Below are 25775 nucleotides of genomic sequence, written 5' to 3'. Positions count from 1 at the left end.
CTTCTACTATGAAGCTGTGCAACTGCACAAACTCTGAGATACTCTCCAAACTGGGTTTGGGACTTGAGAGGACTGGGGGACTCTCTTGTGTCAGGGATTGCTGCTGTTTGTGGCAGCAGTGGGAACAGCTGCGTTTTTACAGCTTACTTTCTCTCTGCTTGACTCTGAGCCAGTCCCCTTCCAGGAGACAGTGAGGCAGAGCAGGATGACTTGCTCTGCTCTGTATGGTGCTGTCCTGATCTTCTGTGCTCCACAAAGATTTCATCACTCCCCTGGTGCTTTGCAGTATATTTCTTCAATCATTTCGATCTAAATAGAGTTGTTTATTTGTTGTTTTGGTCTCTTTGTGGGTAGTATGAGTACCAGACAACTGTAGTCAGCCGTCTTACTCTGCCATCTACCCAGTACATTCTTTTTTGTTGCTGCTGTTGGCATCTTTCACTCAGCATAATTATTTTGAGATTTATCCATGTTTTTTGTTGCATGTATCAATCTTTCATTCCTTTTTATTGCAGAGAAGTATTCCATTATATGGACATAGCACAATCTATTCATTTACCTGTTGATGGAAATTTGGTATTTTCTCCTCAGTTTTTGGCTATTACAAATAAAGGTGCTATGAAAGTTTGTATACAAGTCTTTGTTTAGATATATGCTTCATTTTTCATGTGTACAAGTAAAACAACTAGGTTAAGTGGTAGGTGTATTTTTAACTTTTTAAGAAACTTCCATTCTATTTTCCAAAGTGATTTGTATCATTTTACATTACCATCAGCAATACATCCTTGCCAACACTTGGTACAGTCTTTTTAGATTTAATACATTCTAGTCAATGTGTACTATCTCATTGTTGTTTTTAATTTGCATTTCACTAATGACTAATGATTTGGATATCTTTTCATATGTTTCTTTGCCATTCATGTACCTTCAGTGAAATGTTTACTGTTTTTGTTTTATTAATGGTACTTTTTTGAAGTGCAAAAGTTTTAATTTTGATGACATTCAATTTAAAAATTTTTTTGTTTGTAAATTGTGGTCATGGTGTCAGAGTCAACAGATCTTTGCCTAACCCAAAGTCATGAAGATTTTCTTCTATGTTCCCTTCTGTTTTGTAATTTCAGATCTTATATTTAGGTCCATTTTGCGATCCATTTTAGGTTAATTTTTGTGTGTGGTGTTACGTAAGGGCCTGAATCCATCATTTGCACTTGTGGAAAAGAATATCTTTTTTTCACTGAGTTGCTTTGGCACCTTTGTCAAAAATCAGTTGACCGTAAATATAAGTTTTTGGGTTTTTTTCCTGGAATATCAGTTCTGTTCTGTTGATCTGTAAGTCTTTGCTTATGTTAGTACGACACTGTCTTGATTACTGTAGCTTTATTGAAAATTTTGAAATCTGGGAGGGTGTTAGTCCTCCAATTTGTTCCTTTTCAAAAATGTTTTTCCTCTTCTTAATTATTTGTGTTTTTATATAAATTTTAGGATCAGTTTCTCAGTTTCTGTGGGAAAAAACCCCAAGCCAAAAAACAAACGAAGTTGGATTTTGATTGGGATTATGTTGAATCTGTAGATCAGTTTGGGGACAATTGCCATCTTTACAGTAGTGACTCTTCCAATCCATGAGCATGAAATGTTTCTCTTCTTCCACCTTCTTTTATTTCTCTAGTAATGTTTTATAGTTTCAGTATATAAGCATTATACTCCTTTTGTTAAATTTATTCCCAAGTATTTTATATTTACACTAATGTGAATGGAATTATTTTTCTAATTTCATTTTTTGGATTGTTCATTGCTAGTATATGGAAATACAATTAATTTTTGTATGTTGATATTGTATCCTTTTACCTTGATGAATTATTAATTCTAGTAGTAGTTGAGTGGATTCTTTAGGATTTTCACCATAGTGGATTTTGTCCACTACAAGTAAAGGTATTTTTACCTCTCCCTTTTCAATCTGGATGCCTTTTCTTTTTCTTGCTTCGCTGCACTGATTAGAACCTCCAGTACAATGCCAAATAGCAGTGGCAAGAACAGGTGTACTTGCATTGTTCCAGGTCTTAAGGAAAAAGCATTCAGTCTTTCATGATTAAGTATGATGTTAGTTACAGGTTTTTGTAGGTGCCCTTTATCAGGTTGAGAAAGTTCCCTTCTAGTTCACTGAGAGATTTTATCATGGATTTTGTCAAATGCCCTTCTGTGTCTCTTGAGATTATCATGTAGGCTTTTTCCTTTATTAACATATAAGTCATTAACTTATTTTTGAATATTAAAGCATCTTGCATTCCTGGAATAAAAAGTTGCTTGGTCATGGTGTGTAATCCTCTCCATATGTTGCTGGTTTTTGCTGATGATTTTTGTGTCTATATTCATGAAGTAAATTGGTCTCAATATTTCTTTTCATGTAATTAATGTCTTTGTCTGGCTTTGGTACCAGGGTAATACAGGCCTCATAGAATAAGTTGGAAAATATTTCCTCCTCTGTTTTATGGAAGAATTTGTGAAGGATTGATATTATTTCTTCTTTAAATATTCATAGAATTAACCAGTGAAGCCATCTGCACCTGCACCTTCTTTAAAAAATAAAGAACATGTTTTTTATAATTAAGCACATATTTATTATTTTTAGTTGTCTTCATTATTTTGTGTATATTTAGATTTCCCTCTGATGACATTTTCCTTCTGTTTGAAAGGCTTCCTTTAACATTTTTATAGTATAGGTCTGCTAGTGATTAATGCATTCCTATCTTAATATCTGTGAATATGATATGTAATTTTTCTGTTTTTCAGATTTCTCTGTCATGGATTTTCTACCATTGATTTCTATCCTTTGATTAGGATGTTTATTTTCTTTCTGTTTCTTGTGTTTGGGCTTTTTTGAGCTTCTTGGATCTATGGATTTTATATCAAGTTTGGAAAAATTTCAACCATTTCCTCAAATATTTTTTCTGACTCCTCCCCAACCTCCTCTGGGGACTCAAATTAGTAAATTAGTCTGTTTGACGTTGTATCACAGTTTACTGATGTTTTGTTCATTTTTTTTCAGTCTTTTTTCTTATTTCATTTTATATAGGTTATATAGATTATGTTGCGATATTTACTAGTATTTCCTTATATCTCCTTTGTTGTCTAATCTGCTGGTAATCCTGTCCAGTATATTTTTTATCTCTAGAAGTTTGATTTAACTCTTCTTTATATCTTCCATATATCTATTAAACATGCTTAGTCTTTCCTCTATTTTTTTTAAATATAGGGAATATAGTTATGATAACTCTTTTAATGTCCTTTTCTATGAATTCCATCATCTGTGTCATTTCTTGGTCTGTTTCTAATAATTGATTTTGATCCTAATCATGGATTTTAATTTTCTGCTTCTTTGTTTTCCTGGTAATTTGATTGGATTCTATACATTGTGAATTTTATCTTTTTGGTTGCTGGAAATTTTTATATTCCTATAAATAGCCCTAAGCTTTGATCTGGGATACAGCTTAGTTACTTGGAAATGGTATGACCTTATTGTGGCTTGCTTTTAAACTTTGTTAAGCAGGACCGGTAAGCCTTCACTTACCTTTTGTCCCACTGCTTAGGCAGTATCCTTCTGAGTACTTTCTTGATTCCCCTTGAATTATAAGGTTTTCTGCTCTGGTGGATAGAAACACAAGATTTTCCCGGCTCTTTGTGAGCTGCTGGGATTATTCCACTCCTCTTGTGTGGTTTTTTTCTCAGCCTCTGGTAATTACTTCACATGCATGTGCTGATCAGTACTTAGCTGAAGACTTGAAAAGAATGCTCTGCAGATCTCCGGAGCTCTCTCTTTGAAGCACTCTCTTATATTGTGCTCTAACCTGTGAATTCTATCCTCGGCAGACTCCCTGGACCCCTAGCTCTGTTTCCTCAACAAAGGGGGTCAGCTGGGTTCTGACTGGGTTCCCCCTCCCTGTGCTGTGGCCTGGATACTCTCTCTAGGCAATAAACTTGGAGCAATCAGAGTTCTCCTCATTTGTTTTTTCTTTCTCAGGAATCATTGTCATGCCCCACCTGGTGTCCCATATATTTTGTTGTCTCATATATTTTGTCCAGTTTTTTAAATTATGTTGGTCAGGAAGGTAAATTTGGTCTCTCATTTCACTTTGGCCATATGGAAATCCTGAAATTGATTCTTCATCCAGCGTTAGAATGATATTTTCCAAGGCAAAAATCTCTCCATAATCTGGGTCCTTTTGTACCTTGTTAGACTTAGGTCATAAGTTTTCTTTCACTGATTCTATTCTGGCTTTACTCCTTTTCTTTTTCTCAAACATACTGAAAATCTTGCATTTATGCTCATTATTCCATCTCCCTGCAGTGTGCTTACTCCCTTCACAGGTCTAACCATTTGTATCTTTAGCTTATTTATCACATCCTTACTAGGGACTTTACTGACCAAACTATCTGAAACACAACCTCCAACACAAGATATTGCATCATGTGCTCTTACAGTACCTGTGATTATCTTTTGTATTTGTTTACTTCTTTATCCATTGTACCTATTAATGGTTAGTTGTTTATTATCTTTCTTCAATAGAATATGAGGAATAGAATAGAATAATAGAATAGGGTTTTTTTGCATCATTTCTCTCTGTCATTTCTATAAATAATAATTCTTCCCAGCATTCAGTCCTCCAGTCAGATGTCACCTACTTGATTTTTTCTCAAGCAGAAGAATTTCTTCTTTCTGTTTATTATAGTAGCACTTGACTATAGGATAACATTTACAAATTTGTAATTTTTTTCCTTCTTCTTCTATACTATAAATTTATTCTTGGCAATAACTATTATACATTTCTCTGTTGTCCAGATCTCTTAGTGAGTGATTCTCCTGAGTCAGAATGCTTAAGATCCCTTTTAAAAAATGATGATTTACATTTATAGCATGCTTTGTAACTTACAAAGTGCTTTTACACACTTTTACATTTATTCTCCTATTTGGAGTAGTACATATTTCTCTGGTGTTAATGACATATATTATTACATAATATAGATAATGTCTTTTGGTATAACAAAATAGCATTATTCTGCCGGAAACACCAGTAAGACCATTAATGAGAAACAATGTAGGATCATGAGCTGTGAACATTCATGGACAAAACATTACTCTCTCTCTAATACCAAACTGAGTTATTTTGTCTCTGTCCCCAACACATGGCATAGTGCCTAGAACACAGTAGGTGCTCGTTAAATATTTGATATATAACTTAAAAAATAAAATTAGAAATCAATCAGAGTTTTGAAAGTGTGTGTGTTTCTTTTCTAAATTTCTTTGGTACCTCCAACCTTTGGAACAACCCATTCTCAAATAAATTTGTAGGTAGTAACTGGCAATAAAATAAAAAACATCTTGATTTCTAGTTATTTTCTAGCATAGCTTTGATTCTTGTCACAAGTTAGACTTAACCTAGAATTATTTCTGCATTAGAAGGGAACTTACAAGTTATCTAATTCACCTAATTAATTTTCATCTAATTCATCTTATCTCTTGACTTATTACATACACATTTATGTCTATGTTGTTCTTCCTTGGGAACTTTGGAGTTTTTATATCCTTGTAAGGTTGAGAGAAATATCTCTTACAGTGTTCTCATAACTATTTGATTTGATGTTTTAACACTGGGGATAATTTTTCTCTGCACAGTCTTCAAAATATTTTTCTCTGGTTAAATGGAATAGCAGTTACATACATTGGTTGTCTAGGTTGTTTGCTAGACTTTGTTACAGAAGACATATTATAAGTTGTTCATTTTTTTTTTCTGTTAATATAATAGTAAATTGAACCATGCACTAATTTTTAATGTTGAAATACAAAACTGAGTGTAGGTTACTTTTATGTCCAGTAAATCATTAGAAGAGTATATTAGACAATTTTTCACCCAAAGCAATACTATTTATTTAAATATAAATATAAAAATGTAGTCTACGTAAATGTTAGTAGCTACTTAATATGTTCTCTAAGAATTTAACTTTAAAGTGTTTCTGAATGAAAATGATTTGTGCTTTTCTTGAGAAGTATGTTTTTATTTATCCCAAAGACCAGGAAATGGGAATTTCCTTACTAAAAGACCGGCTGTAATTATGGGTGAAGATTGTGGAAGCATGGATGAAAGAAGACAGTCAGACTTCATTCCAGAAAAACAATCATTGCAACATATTTGGAGAGAAAATGGAAAAGAGGTTTCAAATTATCTTGAAGATGTGAACCAGCCATCTCCTAGCCTTCTGTCAGAGAATTGTGACTGTTTCGTTAGTCAAAATGTGACAAATTTATTAAACATAGATCAACAAAGGATAAAGGAAACCTTTGACAGGTGTGGTTATGATAGTATGAGAAATATTTGTGTAGTCACTAGTTCTGGTAAAAATCATTCCACTGATGGATGCATTGGAAGCATTTTCACAGATCCAGAGTTAACTTTTAGTAATTCTACTTTTAATAAAACAAGTTATCCAGAAGAGTGTCAGCCAAACAAGAGCTATCAGAAAGAGAACAACAATAATGAAAGAAATAATCTTAGTACATCTTTTGAGAAGGATTGTTGCCCAACCAGCTCTGGCAAAAAAGGTTGGTGTTATACATGGAAAATAATCTATTCTATTTTGTTTGTTTTCAGTTTCAGTATATATATATATATTTGTAGTGTTTACACACATCCACACACATTTATTTGTGTGTGCGTGTGTGTGTATGCGTGTGTGCACGCATGTGTGTGCGTGTGCGTGTGCGTGTGTGCACGCATGTGTGTGCGTGTGTGTGTGCGTGTGTGTGTGTGTGTGTGTGTGTTTAGAGGAACATGAAACCAAAAATAGAATGACTTTTTGTTATATGACTTTGTGGGCCCATGATTTCTCCCTGTACGTGTCATGCTAATGTGCTTTTGAATTAAAAATTTTTAATTCAATGCATACTTTTACTTTTCAAGGAAAACTTGAAAATGATTATCAGGAAAAGACACCACAGAAAAATATCCAGATATATCCAGTGACCTATATGTAAATTTTTAGGTAAATCTGGGAAATGCAAATCAGGATCTAGTATAATGCATGTTGAAGGTTGAACAGATGCAAAGTGTGTTAAGCATATTGCTGTCTGAGGGTGGGCAACCTGGTCTTAAAGAAGCTTTACTGGTTGTAACAATCTTGATAATATCACCCTAGTTAAGAGTATATTGCTCATATTTGTCAACTCAACCCCAAAATACCTTTTTATCTGAATATTAGTATTGATTAGATTTGAGAAAACTGACATACATGTTCAGGAAACTCATATACCCACCGGATTGTCAATTTATTAATTTACAGTAAGAAATAGAAGGGTCATATGTATAGGAATGTTTACTGGCATGAAAAGCACATTTTTATACTTTCAGGCAACTCTCCATGGGAAGATTGCTTGGTTAGTATGAAATCAGAATAGGCAGTAATAGAATTCAAATGCTAGTGGCATCTATCAGCAGTTTATGGGACAGTGTATGTTCTAGGGGTAGAGCACTCTCCTCATTGCCAACATTTACCACTGAGACTCCCTGTGTTCTCTATGTTCAAGATTACCATCTCTTTCACCCCATCATTGACATTTTTTTTTTCCTCTGAGAAAATAGTCAGACTGCACCAGATTTTACTTCATTTTCTGGCTGCTGGTGTACAAAATGTTCTGTATTTAAGGTGACTTTTAATTTCATCCACTGTGGTTTATATTTAATTTATTCCGTGGTGTTTTGGAGCTGCCTTACTGGCAAGTTTAGGAAATTAAAGAAAACTTTATTTTAGCTAGTAGTTTATGAATAGTTCTAACTTTCTTAAAAATTGTAATATCTTTGTGATTCAAAATCATGAACCAGAATACATTTTTATTCTGGAAGTGATTTCTTATGGAAAAAATATTTAACATATCTTGGTAAAAAGAACACATAGATGCCATTTTTATGGGATTGGAACATACAAATTAATTAAAACATAGACTCAAACTCATTTTATAAAATTAACAAATAAGGTTCTTTGTTGTTACATATCCAAATATCCAGATACTTGTGAGTGAAAAACAGCATGTTAGTGTTGAGTTTTAAAATGTACGTTATGAAAGTGATTTAAAACATGGTTCTTAAAACTGTCTGCAGATCCACATTACTGATTTTAAACTATAGGATTCCAAGTTTGGCCCACACATAATAAGTAGACTCCTTGGCATGGAGCTCATGATTCATTATGTTTTATTTTATTTTTTAAAATTTTTTGGTGGTTGGCTGGTATGGGGGATCCAAATCCTTGACCTTGATATTATAACACTGCACTCTAACCAACTGAGCTAACCAGCCAGCCCCTGATTCTTTACATTTTAAAAAGCTTCCCATATGTAATTCTGATCAGAAGCCAAGCTTGGAAACCATAATTTAGAACAATAATTTTTGGTGGGAATAATGTAAACTTTAATATTGTCTTATTTATAACCATTAGGGGTAATATCCATTTGGAAAAATTGCATTCTAAGCAATCATGGGACGTTGGACTTGGTGAGGTAAAGCACATTCTCTTATTTTTCCAATTAAGTTGGTTTGTATCATATAACATTTTAATATTTACAATTTACTTTGATTTAAGGTTAGATTTTATTCACAAATTTCTTTTTTGGAGGGCTCTTTTTTTTTTCCCCCTTATATTTTCTTATTCTGGGAAAATTCCAGCTTAGATCTAGAAATAAAAACACTTTCAGAAAACTGTAATGTGCTTTATTTGAGACAAACCAATCTAGATATGTTTTAAATGCTTTTTATAAGTACTGTAAAACTTCTTCCAAGATGAAAATGCTGTAGGTTTCAAAGCACTACTGGTGAACATGGTTATATATTTAAGAATACTGAAACATCTATAAATATTGGTTATTTAATAACCATTCCTCATAATAAGAGTGTAATTGTTACAATAGTGCCAGGAGCTTTTTGTACTTTATCTGTAGTCTACAAGAGTCTGATCCTATAAAATCTTCACAGCAAAAGACACTGAAGTTTAGGAGGTTAAATACCTCGTTCAAAGTCACACACTTGAGCCAGGATTCAAACTATTGTCTTATCTGACTCGATATTTTCAACTATACTTTCTCTTTTTTCTTCAATAAATAAGGATTGGGTATATATTATGAATTCATTTAATATAATATACATTTGTTGAGTATCTCTTGTATGCTAGACATGGGGGATAAAATGGTGAAAAAAACAAAGACTTGGTTCTCATAAAGATTACATTCTTTTTATGCACTAGACTCTGCAAGGTACCATGATGAAAGGACATGGAACCTGTCTTTAAGAAGCTTTTGTCTAGTCAACTGGATAAGGAAAATGTAGTATGTATACTCAATGGAATACTACTCTGTCATAAAAAAGAATGAAATTCTGCCATTCACAGCAACATGGATGACCTTAGAGAAAATTATGTTAAGTGAAATAAGCCAGGCACAGGAAGAGAAATACCACATGCTCTCAGTCATAAGTGGAAGTTTAAAAAGGAACAAAACAAAAAAAAAAAAAAGAAAGAAAGATACAACAATCACAACAATTCATTGGACTTTCAAAAGGAGAAAACAGAATTGCGGCTATCAGAGATGGGAAAGGGGGAGACGGAGAGGGAGTTAGCAAGAAATTAGTAAAGCACCACAAGAAGTGATTACACTGTGTAATGTCAAATATACTAATTATCCTGATTTGAACATTACATATTGCACACAGGTATTGATATTCAATACTGTATCCCACAGATATGTACAATCATTTATGCTTCAGTAAGAAAAGAAGCTTCTGTCTAGTAGCCAGACAGAAGCAGAGAAAATCTAGAGCATTTAGAAAATTGGAGCTTTTAGATAAATTGCTCTAATTGAAATTTATACTGTATGAAGGTCAATGGGAGCCTAGTAAAAGGCATATCTGTGTTTCATGGATAGTCAGTAGGAAGATATAATAGAAGGAATAACTTTTGAGCACAGTATCAAGTTCATCAAATGGACAAACTGGGAAGAAGGAACAACATAGAAACTAAGATGTGAGAGAGTATAGCTTGTTAGAAACTTTAGGTACCTTGTTTCATTCTAGTTATTGTTGCAGGTACTTATACAAGCTTCTTAAAGACAGGTTCTATGTACTTTCATCTCTGTACCTTGCAGTATAGTGCATAGCAATGGAATCTTCATGAGAACAAAGGCTTTGTTGTACAAGGGATGTGGAATGGCAAGAGATAATTCTGGAAAATATAAAGGGTCAGGTCATAAATGTATGATAAATAACAGTTTAATTTCCTACCACCAAAGAGAGATCCACTAAAACTTTTTTAGTAAAGGAGTTTTTAAAAGTTGACTCTGGAAACAATGAGGAAAGATTTCATAAGCAGAAAAACTCAAGAAAATAATTAAGGCTTGAGGTTGGGCAGTGGAAATAAAGATGGAAACAAGGGAAGAGAAGATTTAGACCTAGATTTTATAAGACTTGGTTAATGGTGATTAGTTAAAGGAGAAGGAAGAAATTGAGGAAGACCTGGATTTGTGATTTGGGCAAATGGGTAGTTGATGGGATGGTGCCATTTACTAAAATTGAAAACATAGGAAGTGGCAGAAAAAGTTAACTGTACACTAGAATTCATGTACCGTCTTTTATAAATTCAAGCTGCTACTGTAAAATGGCTTCCCATCCAAGGAACATACTTCCTAATTGTCCATCCATGTATATATGGCCATATGGTTAAATCTCACTAATGAAATGTTAGCAGGAGGTCACAGCTTGTAAGAAGTGGGAATTCCTTTTCCTTGCTATCTTTTTTCTGATGACTAAATGGTAATGAGGCTCAAAGGGATGGTAGAGCCACAAGATGGAAAGGACTGGACCTCTGAATCACTACATGGAAGAAAATTTTCTGCTTATCAGGAATACCCGCTTTAGATTATTGCATGAGAGAGAGAAATACTTGTATTTGAGCATTATACATTTTGTGATTTTTTGTTTGTTTGTTTGTTTTACAACACCTAGCATTACTCTGACTGATTCAGAGGAGGAGTAGATTTCTGAGAGAAGATGAGTCAAGTTTGACCTGTTGAGCTTGATTGAGGGTCTTCTGAAAAACCCATCATCTATGTGAAGATGTATAGGAGCCATTTATATATATATACAGGGCTTGAGGTCAGAAGAGATTTTTAATCTTTAATGGATATGTGGTAATTGAATACATCTATCTATATGATTCTTAAGAGAAAGTGTATAGAATAGGAACAAAAGTTTACAGATTCCTGAGAAGCCACAACATTGAGACTGGAGGTTGTGTAGTAGAAGAGAAGCCAGGAAAAGGGAATGAGCTACTTGAGAGGTTTGAGGAATATTGGAAGAATGGTGTCACAGGGAAGAAAAAAGGAGAGACTTTCAAGGAGAGAAATATGGTCAATAATGTTGGATGTTGTCCTGTTACTCTTTTAAAGAGCTTATGTTTTCCCAGATATGAATAATGTAAATTTATCCTCCCAAAAAAGGAATTACAAGAGGTTAGAATACTAAACAAACAAACTCTATTTCACTACATCTGTGTCTAGGAAGCTGGCAGCTTGAATGTGGCTCGAGCTAGTAAGAAAAGAAAACTAAGCCCATTGATGGAGCCTGAAGGGGATCAGATGCTATGAGATCTTTGGGTAGAGTAGGTGCAGAGCTTTTAATTTGTGATGTCTGGCCACGGCCAAAGATGCAGTGGAACCCTGGCTAAAATCTTGGATTCTACCAGAGAGACCAAGGCAAGAATCACCATAGGAGAGGAGGAAGGGGTAGAAGCAGAAGGAGGACTGCGCTGCACCCGCCCACTGGTTAGTTAAAACAGGTAGATTCTATTGAGGAAGAATTAATGAAGAGACAGAAGAGCTCAAACAAACAAGCAAACAAAACAAAGCAACTAAGAAACAGTGGAAATTAAGAAACACTTTGGGTGTGAAAAAAAAAATGAAAATAAATTTAAAATTACATAAAGTGATGGAAACTAAAACCAATGGTGTGTCCTATAGAAAATTGTACCTTTAAGAGCTTTTATTCTTAAAAAGTAAATAAGTAAATGACTGATAATCAACTTAAGAAGTTAGAAAAGGCATAACAGAAAAAATGCCCAAATTGCCTTAATACCTTTGTCCGTTTTCAACTGTATTTACTATGATTACTTGAAACCTTTCCTTTTTGTCAGTAATTCATCTCTTACCAATTGTCTATTCTGTTGCTTGCTGTTTCTTAACCAATTTAAATTTCAATTTTATTGTTCACCACAGGCTAACTTTTCTTTGTTGCTTAAAATAATCTTTGTAGAATTAAAGTAACGTAAAAGAAAAGTACTATAAAATGAATTGGTAATGTTAATGGGGAAGATATAAGTGAACATTATTGTGTGTACCTGGGAATTGTTAAAATTTTGGTTTTCTTCTAGATTCTGATGGAAGAAGGAGGAATATGTTCCTTAAAAGACAGGCCAACATCTACTACAAAAATCTGTTAGTATAATTGTATAAGAGTGTATTAGTCCATTTCTGTTGCTTAAAACATAAACACTTGAAACTGGATAATTTATAAAGAAACAATATTTATTTTTTATAGTTTCAGAGGCTGGGAAGTCCAAAGTGCAGGGAACACATTTGGTGAGAGCCTTGTTGGTGGGTAATAACTCTTCACAGCAAAGCAGGGTGTCATATGGTAGATGAGAGAAGCAGAAAGAGAGAGACAGCCTAACCTCGTCACTGGTTCTCCTTTTAAAGCCACCAGAACCATGCCAATGACCACCATCAAACCATTAGTGGATCAATTCATCTACTAGGGTATGGTCCTGACAATCTAATCACCTCCTCAAGGCCCCACCTTTCAATTACCATATTAGGATTTCCCATCCTCTTAACATTTTCAAGGTAGTTATTAAGTTTTGGGAGGACATTCGATCCGCAGCAAAGTTAATTTTATTCTTTTTTTAAAAACTAACAGATAAAAATCAGTTAAATTTTAAGTGTTTTTAAAAAAGATTTTTGCCAGCAAATACATATTTCATAGCTATCTTAGAATATACTAGTAATGCAATAGACTCTTAAAAATTACTTTTATCCTTTATACATGATGAGTATATATAATGTATATGTATGGTTTAGCAAATAATAAAACATATCCTCGTACTCATTATGTAGCTTAAGAAATAATATGTAGTACTTTGAAAATCTCCTCAATTGCATTTCCTGTTCTGCCCCCTAGAGGTAATTATTATGCTGAATTTGTTTTTTTGTGATATCACACAAACTTACTTTTTCATTGCTTGATTTTGGACTTTCTGCATATAGAAACAAACTATATTTTTCTGCAACTTGCTTTTTTTCTACCCACTATTATATTTTGAGGTTCATCCACTTTGATACTTGTTGACCCTAGTACATTTCATTATTGTCTCACTGCTATACAACATTCTATTGTGTGAATGTATCACAATTGATGTATCTTCTAGCAAGGGATATTTAGGTTGTTTTGTATATTTTGCTATGATAAACAATGATACTTTGGCCATTCTTGACATTTATCCTGGCACACGTGTAAAAATTTCCCCTAAGATATATTTCTAGGAATAGAATTGCTAGTTCATATGATATGCACATCTTTACCTCCTCAAGATAGTGCAAAATTATTTTCCAAGTGGTTGTGCCAGTTTAAACTCCCATTAGCAAAGAGTAAGAGTCTTAGTTGTTACATATTTTCACCAACACTATGTCATTCTTTTATCATTGTTAGTAATCTGATATCTAATTATAGTTTTAATTTATAGTACCCTGGTTACTAAATAGGTTAATTAGCCATCCATGTTTCATCTGTGAAATGCTTTTCATGTCTTTTGCCCATGTTTCTATCTGAAAGTTTGGTTTTCCTTATGAGATGTATCTTCTACATATCTATATGTACATCCATATCTATATCTCCTACCTATCTAATTGCTTGCAGGCTTGTGTGTAGCAAATACTTTATATTTGAGTGGTCTTTTCATTTTTTACTGTTTTTTTTAATGGGCAAAAGTTTCATATTTATCTGGAACTTTTTAGATGTTCGGTGCTAGGATGGTTCTTCAGGTTATTAGTCTGCTAGGATACCTAGAAACCCTGTGCAAAAACTTTTTTCTTTTTGATTTAATTTAATTTTTTGACTAAATCATTAGCTTGGGTTCTGTCCCTATCCTCCCTGTCCTACTTCCTTTTGCCACATATGAGTGAACATTTTTTATTGGTTTATGGTTTAGCATTCCAATGTGTGCATTTTTTTCCCAAAAATAAAGCCTAAAAATAGATAAACACACACCTATGCATCTTAGTTCCCTGCCTTTCTTACTTTAAATGTAATATAGGGTATTGTATATACAAATTAAGTGAATTCATTTATTTAATAAAGTATCCTATAGGTTCCTCCATGTTAGTACTAGATATTTCTTCATTCTTTATTTATGACCATATAGTATTCATTATGTGCATGAACTATAGTCTATTTGATCATTGCCCTATTAATGGACAATTGGGCTGGTCCCAGTATCTTGTTCTTACAAATGTTGTAAGTAAGTAATGTTGTGCATACATTTCTTATTTATAGAGGTGCATTTTTCTGGTAATTTCTGCAAGTGAGATTGCTGAGTCAAAGGAGGGATACGGCCAAATTTGGTATTGGTAGATATGGCCAAATTTAAATTTTGATAGATATTGCCACATTCCCTGTTGCACCATTTGGCAGTATCACCAGCAATGTGCATTTTATTCCACAGCAACAGAGATTGGTCAAATGTAGGAATTTTTGTGAATCTGAGATAGAGATAGATTGATAGATATAGAGATTGTGGTCAAACGTAGGAATTTTTGTGAATCTGAGATATAGATAGATAGAAGTTTTAGTTTGCGCTTCTCTTTCTATGAGTGATGTTGAACATCTTTTAAAAAAGTTCAGTAGCTATTTGCATTTCTTTTTCTGTGAACTCTCCAGTCATGCCTTTTGACCAGTTGGGGCTTTGTCCTTTTTTTCTTGATTATTTAAGAGCTCTGTATATATTAAAGACATTTAGGTTTTGTGATATAAGTAGCAAATATTTTCTTCTAGTTTGATAATGGTTTTTGATTTGTTTTGTTTTTACTCTGCTTGTAGTGTCTCTTGCTTTACAAAAGTCTTAACATTTTTTATGTGGTTAAGTTTATCAAATTTTTTTATTATTCTGGGTTTAATTAGAAAGACTGTCTACATTCACAGGTTGTAAATGAATTCATCATGTTTTCTTCTAGTATTAGTATCATTTTATATGTTTACATTTAGCCCTTAATCCATTTGGATTTTATCGTGATTTAAGATGTGACGTATGTATCAATCCAAGTTTTAAAAAATACATATTTTTCCTAGGTATTTGCGATAGCACCATTTTTCTATACTAACTTTCCATACTTATTTGATCTGTCTGGGGGCTTTCTTGACTGTTCCATTGGTCTTTCCTAATCTTCATATGCCAACACCATACTTGTTGACTATTTTAAAGTATGTTTAATTTCTTGAACAGTTCCAGACTTCTTCGCACTTTTTAAAAGTCTCTTTTCTGGCTATTCTTATTTTTTCATATAAACTTTAAAATCAACTTGCCTAACTCTAAATGAAAAGTTTTAATTTTTATTAGGAATCTGTTAAATGTGTATATTGATTTAGTGTGAATTGTCATCCTAATGATGTTGAGTAGTCCTACGTAAGAGCAAGGGATGCCTTTCCATTAATTCAGTCTGATTTTGTATTTTTAGTAGTTACTTAAAATGCCTTTAAGTACTTTTACTCAAATAGATTCTGCATGTTTCTCATTAGATTTATCAGTAGGTATTTTTAAATTACAATTTTTTTTTTTGCTACTTTAGTGTAAGTATATATCCCATGCTTTTACATTAAGTTAAAATTCTGGATTTTGGAATTAGGTACATGTGTATTGTTTATTTCACCAAGAGATTTTTGGGGACGTAATTTTGGGGAATTAGTGGTTTGGAGAAGAGTGATCATTAGCATCTGTGGGAATGACTATTAATTTTTATTCATAGATTTTTTTTGTTATTGTAGCAAAAAAAAGTAACATAAAATTCACCCTCCCAACAATTTCCAAGTATACGGTGCAATATTATCAACCACACACACATTGTTGTGCAACAGATCCCCAGAATCCCACCCCATCCTGCCTCTACACCCACCAAACAACCTACCTTCCACTCTCCCTAGCCCCTGGCAGCCACCATTTTACTTTCTGTTTCTATGAGTTCAACTACTTTTGATACCTCATATAAGTGGAATCATGCAGTATTTGTTCTTTTGTGACTGTCTTGTTTCACTTAGCATAATGTCCTCAAGATTCATCCACATTGCACCATATAGCAAAACTTTCTATTTTTTAATGCCGAATAATATTCCGTTGTGTGTATACACCATCTTTTCTTTATCCGTTCAACCATTGATGGACACTGAGGTTGCTTCCACGTCTTGGCTATTGTGAATAATGCTGCAAAGAACATGAGTATGCAAATATCTCATTTTTAATTCTTTTGGATATATTTGCAGAAGTAGAACTGCTGTATTATAATGGTAGTTCTATTTTTTAATTTTTTGAGGCACCTCCATATTGTTTTCCATAATGACTGCAACATTTTACATTTCCACTAACAGTACAGAGGGGTTCCAATTTTTTTACATCTTCTCCAACATTTACTATTTTCTATTCTTTTTGATAGTGCCCATCATAACAGGTGTGAGGTGATATCTCATTGTGATATAGATCTTTTAAAAAGGTGAATTTTACTAATAGATATTGTGGTTTGGACTGTCTTGGCATTCCTGTAATTAATCCCCACAAGTCATGATATATTATGATTCTGTTTGCTATTCTATTTTGTTCTATTCTACTTTTTAAATTTAATACCTTATTAAGATTTTTGAATTGATTTCATAAGTGAGATTTTTCTGTGCAGACTGTATGTGTGTGTACAATATTTATCAGACTTTGATATTAATGTTATACCAGACTCACAAAAATTTTAAAAGCTGCATACTTGAAAACTTGCAAAAATTGAATCTATTTGAAAGCTTTCTTGAAATTTGAAAATCTTGCCTCTTCTCTATCCTATTTTACTCCTTTATTGCAATCCTCATAACATCATATTTAAATTAGAGGTGATCTCCAACTGACCTTCTTTCATCTAGTCTTACCCTATTTTAATCCGTCCTTAGATAGATGCCTTTGTGGACAATCTAAAATGTAACATCCTTTAATATTTAGGTTTGCCCTTGCACATTCTTTTTCATCTTTCTTATATGCTATTTTTTTATTTCGTCTCTCTGGAAAATGTTTACTCATCATTTGAAACCTACTCTCTATACTTGTGTTTTCTTTATAATTCTTCACCAAATCTCTCTTTCCCTATAGCTCGTGATACCTAGCTCTCTACTACTTTTGTAGCTTTTATGACTTCTGTTGTCACATCTTATTTTGTGACTTTTTTTTTAAAATTTATGTCTTTCTGTACTACAGCATTTTGAACACTTTGAGGGTTCTGGCCATGTATTCCTAATAATTATCACAGTGCCTTATGTAAAGTAGTTACTCAATAAGTGTTGAGTTTAATTTACATTTCGATCGGCATATTCTTTCCTGTACTGTTAAAGGTAAGACATTCATTCAACAGACATTTTTCTTCCCTCCTGATGACTGTGGGTTTACAGTTTCCACGGACTGAAGAACCTTACTGGGGGGAAATGCCTTTAGATTATGTTGTTGATAACAATATCCTACCCTTTGTTTTTCTGTGTTCTGCTTTCTGCTGTCAGAGAGAACCTAATGTGTAGGGTATAAATTTCATCCTAGATGATGAAATAAGGGGTATCAGAGTTTTGCTAAGTTCTCTCTGCCTTTCAACTGGCTGAGGTTAGATTTGTTACAGAGAGCATCAGTCCTGACCCAAGATACAAATAGATAGTACTCATGGTTTATTGCATATAGGAGGGCATGTATGTGATTTGGTATGTGTTGTTGTTCCACATTCCATTGACTTTTGCTTTTCTTGATAGCAAACCCATTTTCATAAACAAAGGGACAGAAGTGTTGACGCTACTGTTGCTCCATAGTGTTTATGCATGGTAGAGGGTTATGAACTACTTCCCAGGCCCATTTTTAAACTCTACTTACAATCATAAGATAACATACTAAGCAGATAATGAAAGTGTATCATACTGGATGCCTTGAATAGATTTTTAAAATACACTTTTGATTGCACAAAGGTGTTTCTTTTATTAGATTAGCAAATATATGATTCCTTGGTTCTTCACAAACTTGCAGGTTGACACTTTATTTCCTCATAAAAAATGGTTTGTATATGGGAAAAATCAATCCAATTTTCTTTATTCTTCCCTTATGTTATGTACCCTTATTTTACGTGTAGATACAAATCTTTTAAGGATAGAATAAACCTATATATTCTGTCAGAAATGCAGGGTACCAAGTATCTAAACTTTTCACTAATTTTGGCACACTTTAAATTGTTGTATGTTATGTTAGCTAAACTTATTTTACCACCAAATATCTTCTGCCTGTGTATATTTTGTAGAGTATTAATAAATACCTTTCTTCATGAACTGAACCTTTATTTTCAGATCTTGATTCTTCACAGAGTAGTCAGTCTACCAGTTACTCTCCAAGGCCAACAGATAGTTGTTTCAGTTCTAGTTCAGAGATGGTAAGTTATGCTTTTTTTTTACTTATTAATATATGCTATATTTATTTAGAATTGTTTTTCTAATTGTTCAATTTTATATTTTGAAAAAATAGTTGAGTCAATTAGTAGTGGAAATAAGATTAATGTAAACAAAAAAGTTAAAAATAGTAAAATAAAAAATATAAATAAATATCACTCATTCACATTTATAAAAATAATAAATGTATTCACTGTTATTTACAAAAGTCCCTTTTATTTATACATATAAATATATACACACATTTATATATATATGCACACAATATATATGTCATACAAAATACATAGTGTATGTGTGTATATATATGTAAAATATAGATAAAGTTATATTTCTTTTAAAGGGCTTTTTAAAAGAATCCATTCACAGTAATTGGAAACATAAAACAACAAAGAATACATTCAAAAAGAGAGTCTCAAGGCTTATATGCAGAAAACTGTAAAATGTTACTAAAGACTAAAATCTAAATAACTGAAGTGACGTATTCTGAGCGGGAAAGCTGCATTTCTGATAAATCACATGTTTGAATGGAATTGTTCTTCATTGACTCTTTTATCTTCATTCCTTTTGTCTCCAATTTGCCATCCAAACTGCTCTTGCTAAGGACACCAGTAACTTCTGTGTTACCAAGTTCACTTCACTGGATGCTTTTTGGGGTTTATCTTATAAGACTTCCTAACATTGGTAGAAATAATTATTTTATTTTTTTGAAACATTTTCATCTCTTTGCTTGGTTTCCATCATACCTCTTTGAATGATACTTTTTGCCTTTGCTCGCTTCTCCTCTACCCTTTGCCGTATAAAAATGTTGTAATGCTTAGGGTGTGATACAGAGCATTCTTCTTCTGTTAACCTAAACCCTGGACTCCTCTAAACATTGGATGATGTTATACACCCCAATTACTTTATATACTATCCAGATGATGACAGTTTTGGACTTTATGACTTTAGCGCTGATCCTTATTTAGATGTTCATTTTCCTGTTGGACATATCTTCTTGGATTTTTCACAGAAATCTCCGTTTCTTCATATCTGAAACTGAATACCCCCTGGTCTTCTCCCCAGATCAGATTTTCTGATATTTCCCATTTCAGTAGATACCTTTTCTGTTCATCCAGGTGTTCGCATCAGACACATAGTAGTTAACTTTGTCATTTCTTTCTCTGTCTCTCCTACCTTCTTCAACCACATTCATTTCATCACTTTATCCTGTCAGTTCTGCCTCCAAAAAAAATTTGAAAACTTATTTATCTTAATTTTTGGCATGAATACCCTACTCTAACCCATCATCTTGTTCTTCAGTATTGTGGTTGTTTTGTAAGAGATCTTTATACTTTTATTCTTGCTCGACTTTCTTCTCTAGTTAGCAACCATCATAATCTTCTGAAAACATAAATTGAATCGTGTCATTTCCTTGTGTAACTATTTGATAAATTCCTATTTTACTTTACTATCTAAATTCCTTACAATGGCCACTGGCCCACTGTGATCTAGCAAACATCTCAAGTTTCTTCTAGTATTCCCCTTCCTCACCCTGTTCCACACATGCCAACATTTCACTTTCCTTAGCTTGTCATTCTCTCTTCTGCTTCAGGGATTTTATTCATTCTCTTTCCTGTACTGTACCACTTATTCAGCCTTTAGGTCTCAGCTTAAATATGTCGCTTGTTCAAAAAGTCCCTCCCTCGCTCCCCAATCTAAAGTAGGCCTCTCAGTTATGCTCTCAAAGTGCCTCATATGTGTTCTTCATAGCACTTTTCTCAATTTGTGATTGTATGTGCTGCGTATGATTATTTGACTAATGTCACTTCTCCCCATTAGAATGAGTGCACCAAGAAGGCAGCAGCCTTATTCATTCACATTGTAGATTCTAAATAAACATTTGTTTCTTGAATAAATGAATGCATTGAGCTTGCTTTCTCCAATTTGTGCTAAGCCAGTTTTAATGCTATATCTTGTGCTTGCTTTTGCTATTTCAGTGCCAATCAGGTTTTTTGTGTTAACTTTGTTCTTTTTTTTACCTTGAATAATCAATACTTTTATGTAAGATTTTCATAAAAAGAATATTTTTATTAGTTCAGTAATTAAAATAATTTTTTTTGAGGTTGAAAAATTCAACCTTAGTAACTTGAAATCTAGACCTATTAAAAAAGTTTGGCTTTTTAGATAACAGTTGTGATACGAGTATACTTCAGGAAATTTGTGGAAAAATAGAATTAAAAGATAATACAAATCTTTCCATGAGCTTTTTGATATAACCTTGAACTTATTGCTATTTAACTTTTCTTTTGTCTATTTGATTTCCTGTTAGCTGATACTCTCCTTAAGTTATCTCCTTTGATATGTTATGTCTTTCATTGGACTGGACCCATAAAAGGTGTATAATGGATATTTTTTACTTAAGGAATCACTGAATGAATGATAGAACAAGTTTTATGTGTTAGCTGTTCCTTTCAAAGGTATTACTTTTGCTCCACTCTTTTTAACAACTTTAACAACTCGAAGTTTAACACAGAATATCATTTCTTCTGTGTGAAATGGTAGGGGGATGTTGTAGACTATGATTATAGTGACCAATGAAAAACAAAATTCCCTTTCTCTTTTTTAGCTCTTTTGCATTTTTATTACAAGGATAATTATTATTGTTCTTGCTGTTTTAAAATCCATAACCTTCCAGGAGGTGTGGCAGATTATTGTTTGAAGACTCTTTGATGGTATACCTGCTTTGATTAGTAAACCAAAGTCCGTTCTGTGTTTAGAAATTTCCTATAATATGAATTTTAAGAATGTCTGCTTTGAAATAATTGAATGAATTTTTTTAATTTAAGCATTATTTACAGAAAAATTATTTAATTTCTTTTAGCCATCTGAAGATGAAGATCAAATACCACAGCAAATTGAAGATTCAAATAGGATATCCATCAAAACCAAAGAAACAACTAATAATTTTTATCTAGAAAGGATGACAAAAGTTTCAGGTGATAGAATTGTTAAAAACAGTGCCAAAACTCATAAACAGAAAGAGAATGTTCACCAGCTCTCAGTGAAAAATAATACAGATCATTTTCGACAGTCTCAATACGATTCAGCCCATATATTGCGAAACAAAGCCAATAATAACTGTATTCTGCAGGTTGCAAGATGTGATGTAGGGGTACAAACAGAGAGTGAACCTGTAATGGAAGAAAAATTAGATGCTGCCATACAGTGTGATATAATTTCGAAATGTACATGTAGAAAATGATGGGTCTTCTCCTTGCAGTATTAAAAGGTGCAGTGAAAATATGAAGGCAGATACCACTGGAGGGCAGGAAATCCTTAAGAACAACTGATAGTCTAAAATCTCTGCCTCAGATGTAGCATTTACCTTGACATTGGAAGGCAATAGTAAATATTCGTAATTTCATTAACATAGTAAGGAATGAGAAAATGTAGCTAAGTCTAAGGTAAAAGTATATATAGGGTATACTTATGGTTCACTTTAAAGCAGTTTAGTACTATTAATTTATGTATTGAATTTTTATATAGGTGTTTCTTTAATAGCTTTGGTATATCTTCAAGTTTTTAGAAAATAATATATTTGTATATATATTTACTCTCTGTCATTCTTATAGTGATTATTCATTATATTATAATGATATGCTGTTATGTATGTGTTAAAGATATGTTTAATTGCTTCCTTCCTGGCATTTATTTCAAAATTTAGTGTAGTTGTATCTTCCAGCAAAATGTTTTCTTCCAAGTTTTAAGGCAGAAAATAATACCAAATAATATCTAGTATGTTTTATGTACTCATTATAAGAATTTTGTTAGCTACTTCTCTTTAATATTATACCCCCATTGAAAAACTTTGGCATTAATTTTTAGATGAAATATATCTTCTATATTGTTTGGGTAACATTTTTTAAATTGGTTCTTGTATTAATTCAAAGGAAAATGTTTTTAGGATTAAAAATGTTTTGATGCTTTTCTAAAATAATTGTTTGAAATTGCAAGAAATGATTTATGTTATTAATTTTAATGTTGCAAGGATTATTTTCATAAATATTACATCAGGATTTCTCATTTCTAAAATACAGGCTTTGTTTTTAATATAATATTTTTTGTCAAGATTTTAGATGTTGGTACTCTAAAATTGTAACCTGTTTGGATATACTGCAGTGCGCCACAGAGGGCAATCTGATATCTAAATGAACCAAAAATAAAGTTGTTAGGGGTTTCTGTGCCTTTAAAGGAAAGGATAACTAGATACTGCATTTTTATATACAAACATATCACTCAATAGTTTGTTACAGAGGTGATTTGAGGCATAACAATTTAGAAACACCAACAGCTAATGTTTAAATAGTAGCAATCTTCAGATTCTTAGCTAGCTTTAGGAAGTTAATTTTGCTGCTTCAGAGAGAGCACAATGAGCCCCCAATCATCTCATGAAAGGGAATATAATTATATGATGTACATTAATAGTTTTCAAATGGCCAAGTTTTTACTGTGATATTAAATGAAGGGTATTCCATTGTGGGTCGATTATCCTGGTCATTTTTTTTTTTAAATAAAAATATGGCATAGCAGTGAAAGCTTATACATGGAGAGGTTCTATACTGATGATATCATAATAAGATTGAGTTGTGAAACTTACGTTAGTTTCATATATCAAACTTTTTTTTCCAAATACAAATCAAAATCTATCAATATTGAAAGCACATTAATTACAGAAGTCCACACCTAGTTCTGTTTTTATCAACATCATAATGTAGCACTTAAGCTCAGTAAGATGAAGAAGAATTTCAGGGCTTTTTTAATGCAGTGGCCACACAGTGAGAGCAAAGTTAGGTACACAGTAGTAAAGAATTTAATATTGCCCCAAAAGAGTTCCAGCCTTTGCCCTTGCCTTCTGGTAGGTAACCTCTCAGCCTTTAGAATGTCATACCTGATGAGTGTCTTTGTTTGCTAAGGAACCTTGGGCCAAGCCAGATAGTAACGGCGTGATTTTAGGGTGGAGACGAGTCAAACTATATCGGATTGACTTTCTAAGGGTCTGGAAACAGAGTTCAGTCACCTAGACAGTCAGCCATGCCACTGTGATGGAGCCCCATTAAAGACACTGGACACCACCACTGAGGTGCGCTTCTGTGATTAGCAATACTCTATTGTCACAATCACTGTCGAGAATGTAATACTGTTCATGACTGTACAGGAGATGATGACTAGAAGCTCCACATTTGTTACTTTCTTAGACTCTGACCTATTTGTATTTTCCCTTGGCTGACTTTAATCTGTATGCTTTTTCTGTAATAAACCATAACTCTGAGTATAATATCTTTCAGTGCATTCTGTGAGTCCTAGTGAATTATCAGATCTGAGGGTGGTCTTGGAACCGCAGAACTTGCAATTGGTGCCAGAAGTAGGGTTTTGTGGACTTTTGTCTAACTTCTCCATTGCCAACTCCTTAGGTGCCTTAAGGAGATAAATATATTTGGAATGGAAAGGGAGTTTGGATTTACAAAATAATATATCTCATGTAATAGATTATAACATATTTCTCAAAATACATTACTGGTTTAGATTTTCTCTTGGTGAAACCATCTGATGAAAATATTTTTAAAAAATCAGTTGAAGTAAGTATAGTTTTTATTCCATACTTGCAATTTAAGGTTTATAAAACAAAGTAAATTCAGACAAATATGTGTCTCACTCCTGTGGGAACTAAAAAAGTTGATCTTATAGAAGTAGAGAGTAGAATAGTAGTTAATAGAGGCTGGGAAGGGGAGGAGAAAGGGGATAGGGAAAGGGTGGCTAATAGGTAATACAGTTAGATAAGAATAAGTTCTAGTGTTCAATAGCACAGTAGGGTAACTGTAGTTAACAATTTATTGCATATTACAAAATAGCTAGAAGAGAAGATTTGGAATGTTCCCAACAGAAAGAAATGATAAATGTTTTTTATCCCAATTACCCTGATTTGATTTGATCATTACACATTGCATACATGTATCAAAATATCACATGTACCCCATAAATATGTACAATTATATCAATTAAAAAAATGAAAAAAAGAAAAAAGTAAATCTTAGCTAAGTTCTATTCACATGAAATAAAATGGAAACAATGATTCTGCACACATTTGTAATGTGAACCACCAATCACAGTGATTTCAAATAAGACTGTGTACATTCAGTAATAGCCTATGCTATACAACACTGAGCTGGAGTTTGTGTTTAATCAGATTTGTGAAACAGTGCATTGTTTTGGTCAGCAGTAACTGCTCTAGGAAGTTGCCATCTGTAAAAAGATGAGACTATCTCATGTAATTTACTTTTATAGCACCTATAACTATTATAATTTATTTGTAATAGGTTTCTTGGTTAATGTTTATTTTCCCCCATGACACCATAGCACTGTAGCAAATGCTGTCAGCGACCTGCTTACATTGCCTTGGTAAGTCTCATTTTCATACATGCCAGCCTGATTTCCGACAGCCAGCACCTGTGACTCAATTCCTGATGGGTTTCTCTAGGTTGAAGACACCTCTTCTGCAGGCAGGCTGGAAGTACCAGAGAATTAGTACTGTTTGAGAGCAGTCTTTTAAAATGATAACTGGTGGGAGTTAATGGATAAATACTCCAGTTCTCTTGCCTCTTTGGCAGGATAATCTCTCGGAAGTGTGTTCTACACCACTGCTTACTCAAAATGTGGTCTACTGACCATTAGTAAACATTATCCTTGGCTGGGAGCTGGTTAGAAATACAAATTCTTAGAACCCATGTCAAAACTTCTGAATTAGAATCTCAGGGAATCTGTTTAAACAGTTGATGTTTAATTCACTCTAAAATTGGAAAAACACTGTTCTTCCAGAGCTCCTCAGGAGTAGCTTAAGTTGCTCACAATGGTAACTTGCTTAATAACAAACTCTTCATTACCTTCCCTCCTTTCCTGGCTCATTTCCCACTTCCATACCAGCATTTCTTGGGATCACACTCC

General features: G+C 33.1%; 1 protein-coding gene across 1 annotated transcript in view; it reads left to right on the top strand.

Moving 5' to 3' along the window:
• REDIC1 (regulator of DNA class I crossover intermediates 1) overlaps window positions 1–22038 on the top strand; it is a 38630-nt gene extending 16592 nt beyond the window's left edge. Inside the window, exons 6-11 of the mRNA XM_063115574.1 lie at window positions 6063–6592; window positions 6951–7020; window positions 8482–8542; window positions 12457–12520; window positions 18696–18778; window positions 21658–22038. Coding sequence (XP_062971644.1) covers window positions 6063–6592; window positions 6951–7020; window positions 8482–8542; window positions 12457–12520; window positions 18696–18778; window positions 21658–22038 — 1189 coding nt within the window. The remainder of the gene's footprint in view (window positions 1–6062; window positions 6593–6950; window positions 7021–8481; window positions 8543–12456; window positions 12521–18695; window positions 18779–21657) is intronic.
• Window positions 22039–25775: the final 3737 nt, after the last annotated feature.

The sequence above is a fragment of the Cynocephalus volans genome, chromosome 12 (genome assembly GCF_027409185.1).
Source record: "Cynocephalus volans isolate mCynVol1 chromosome 12, mCynVol1.pri, whole genome shotgun sequence".
NCBI classification, from domain to species: domain Eukaryota; kingdom Metazoa; phylum Chordata; class Mammalia; order Dermoptera; family Cynocephalidae; genus Cynocephalus; species Cynocephalus volans.
This window is presented reverse-complemented; position numbering and strand designations above follow the sequence as displayed.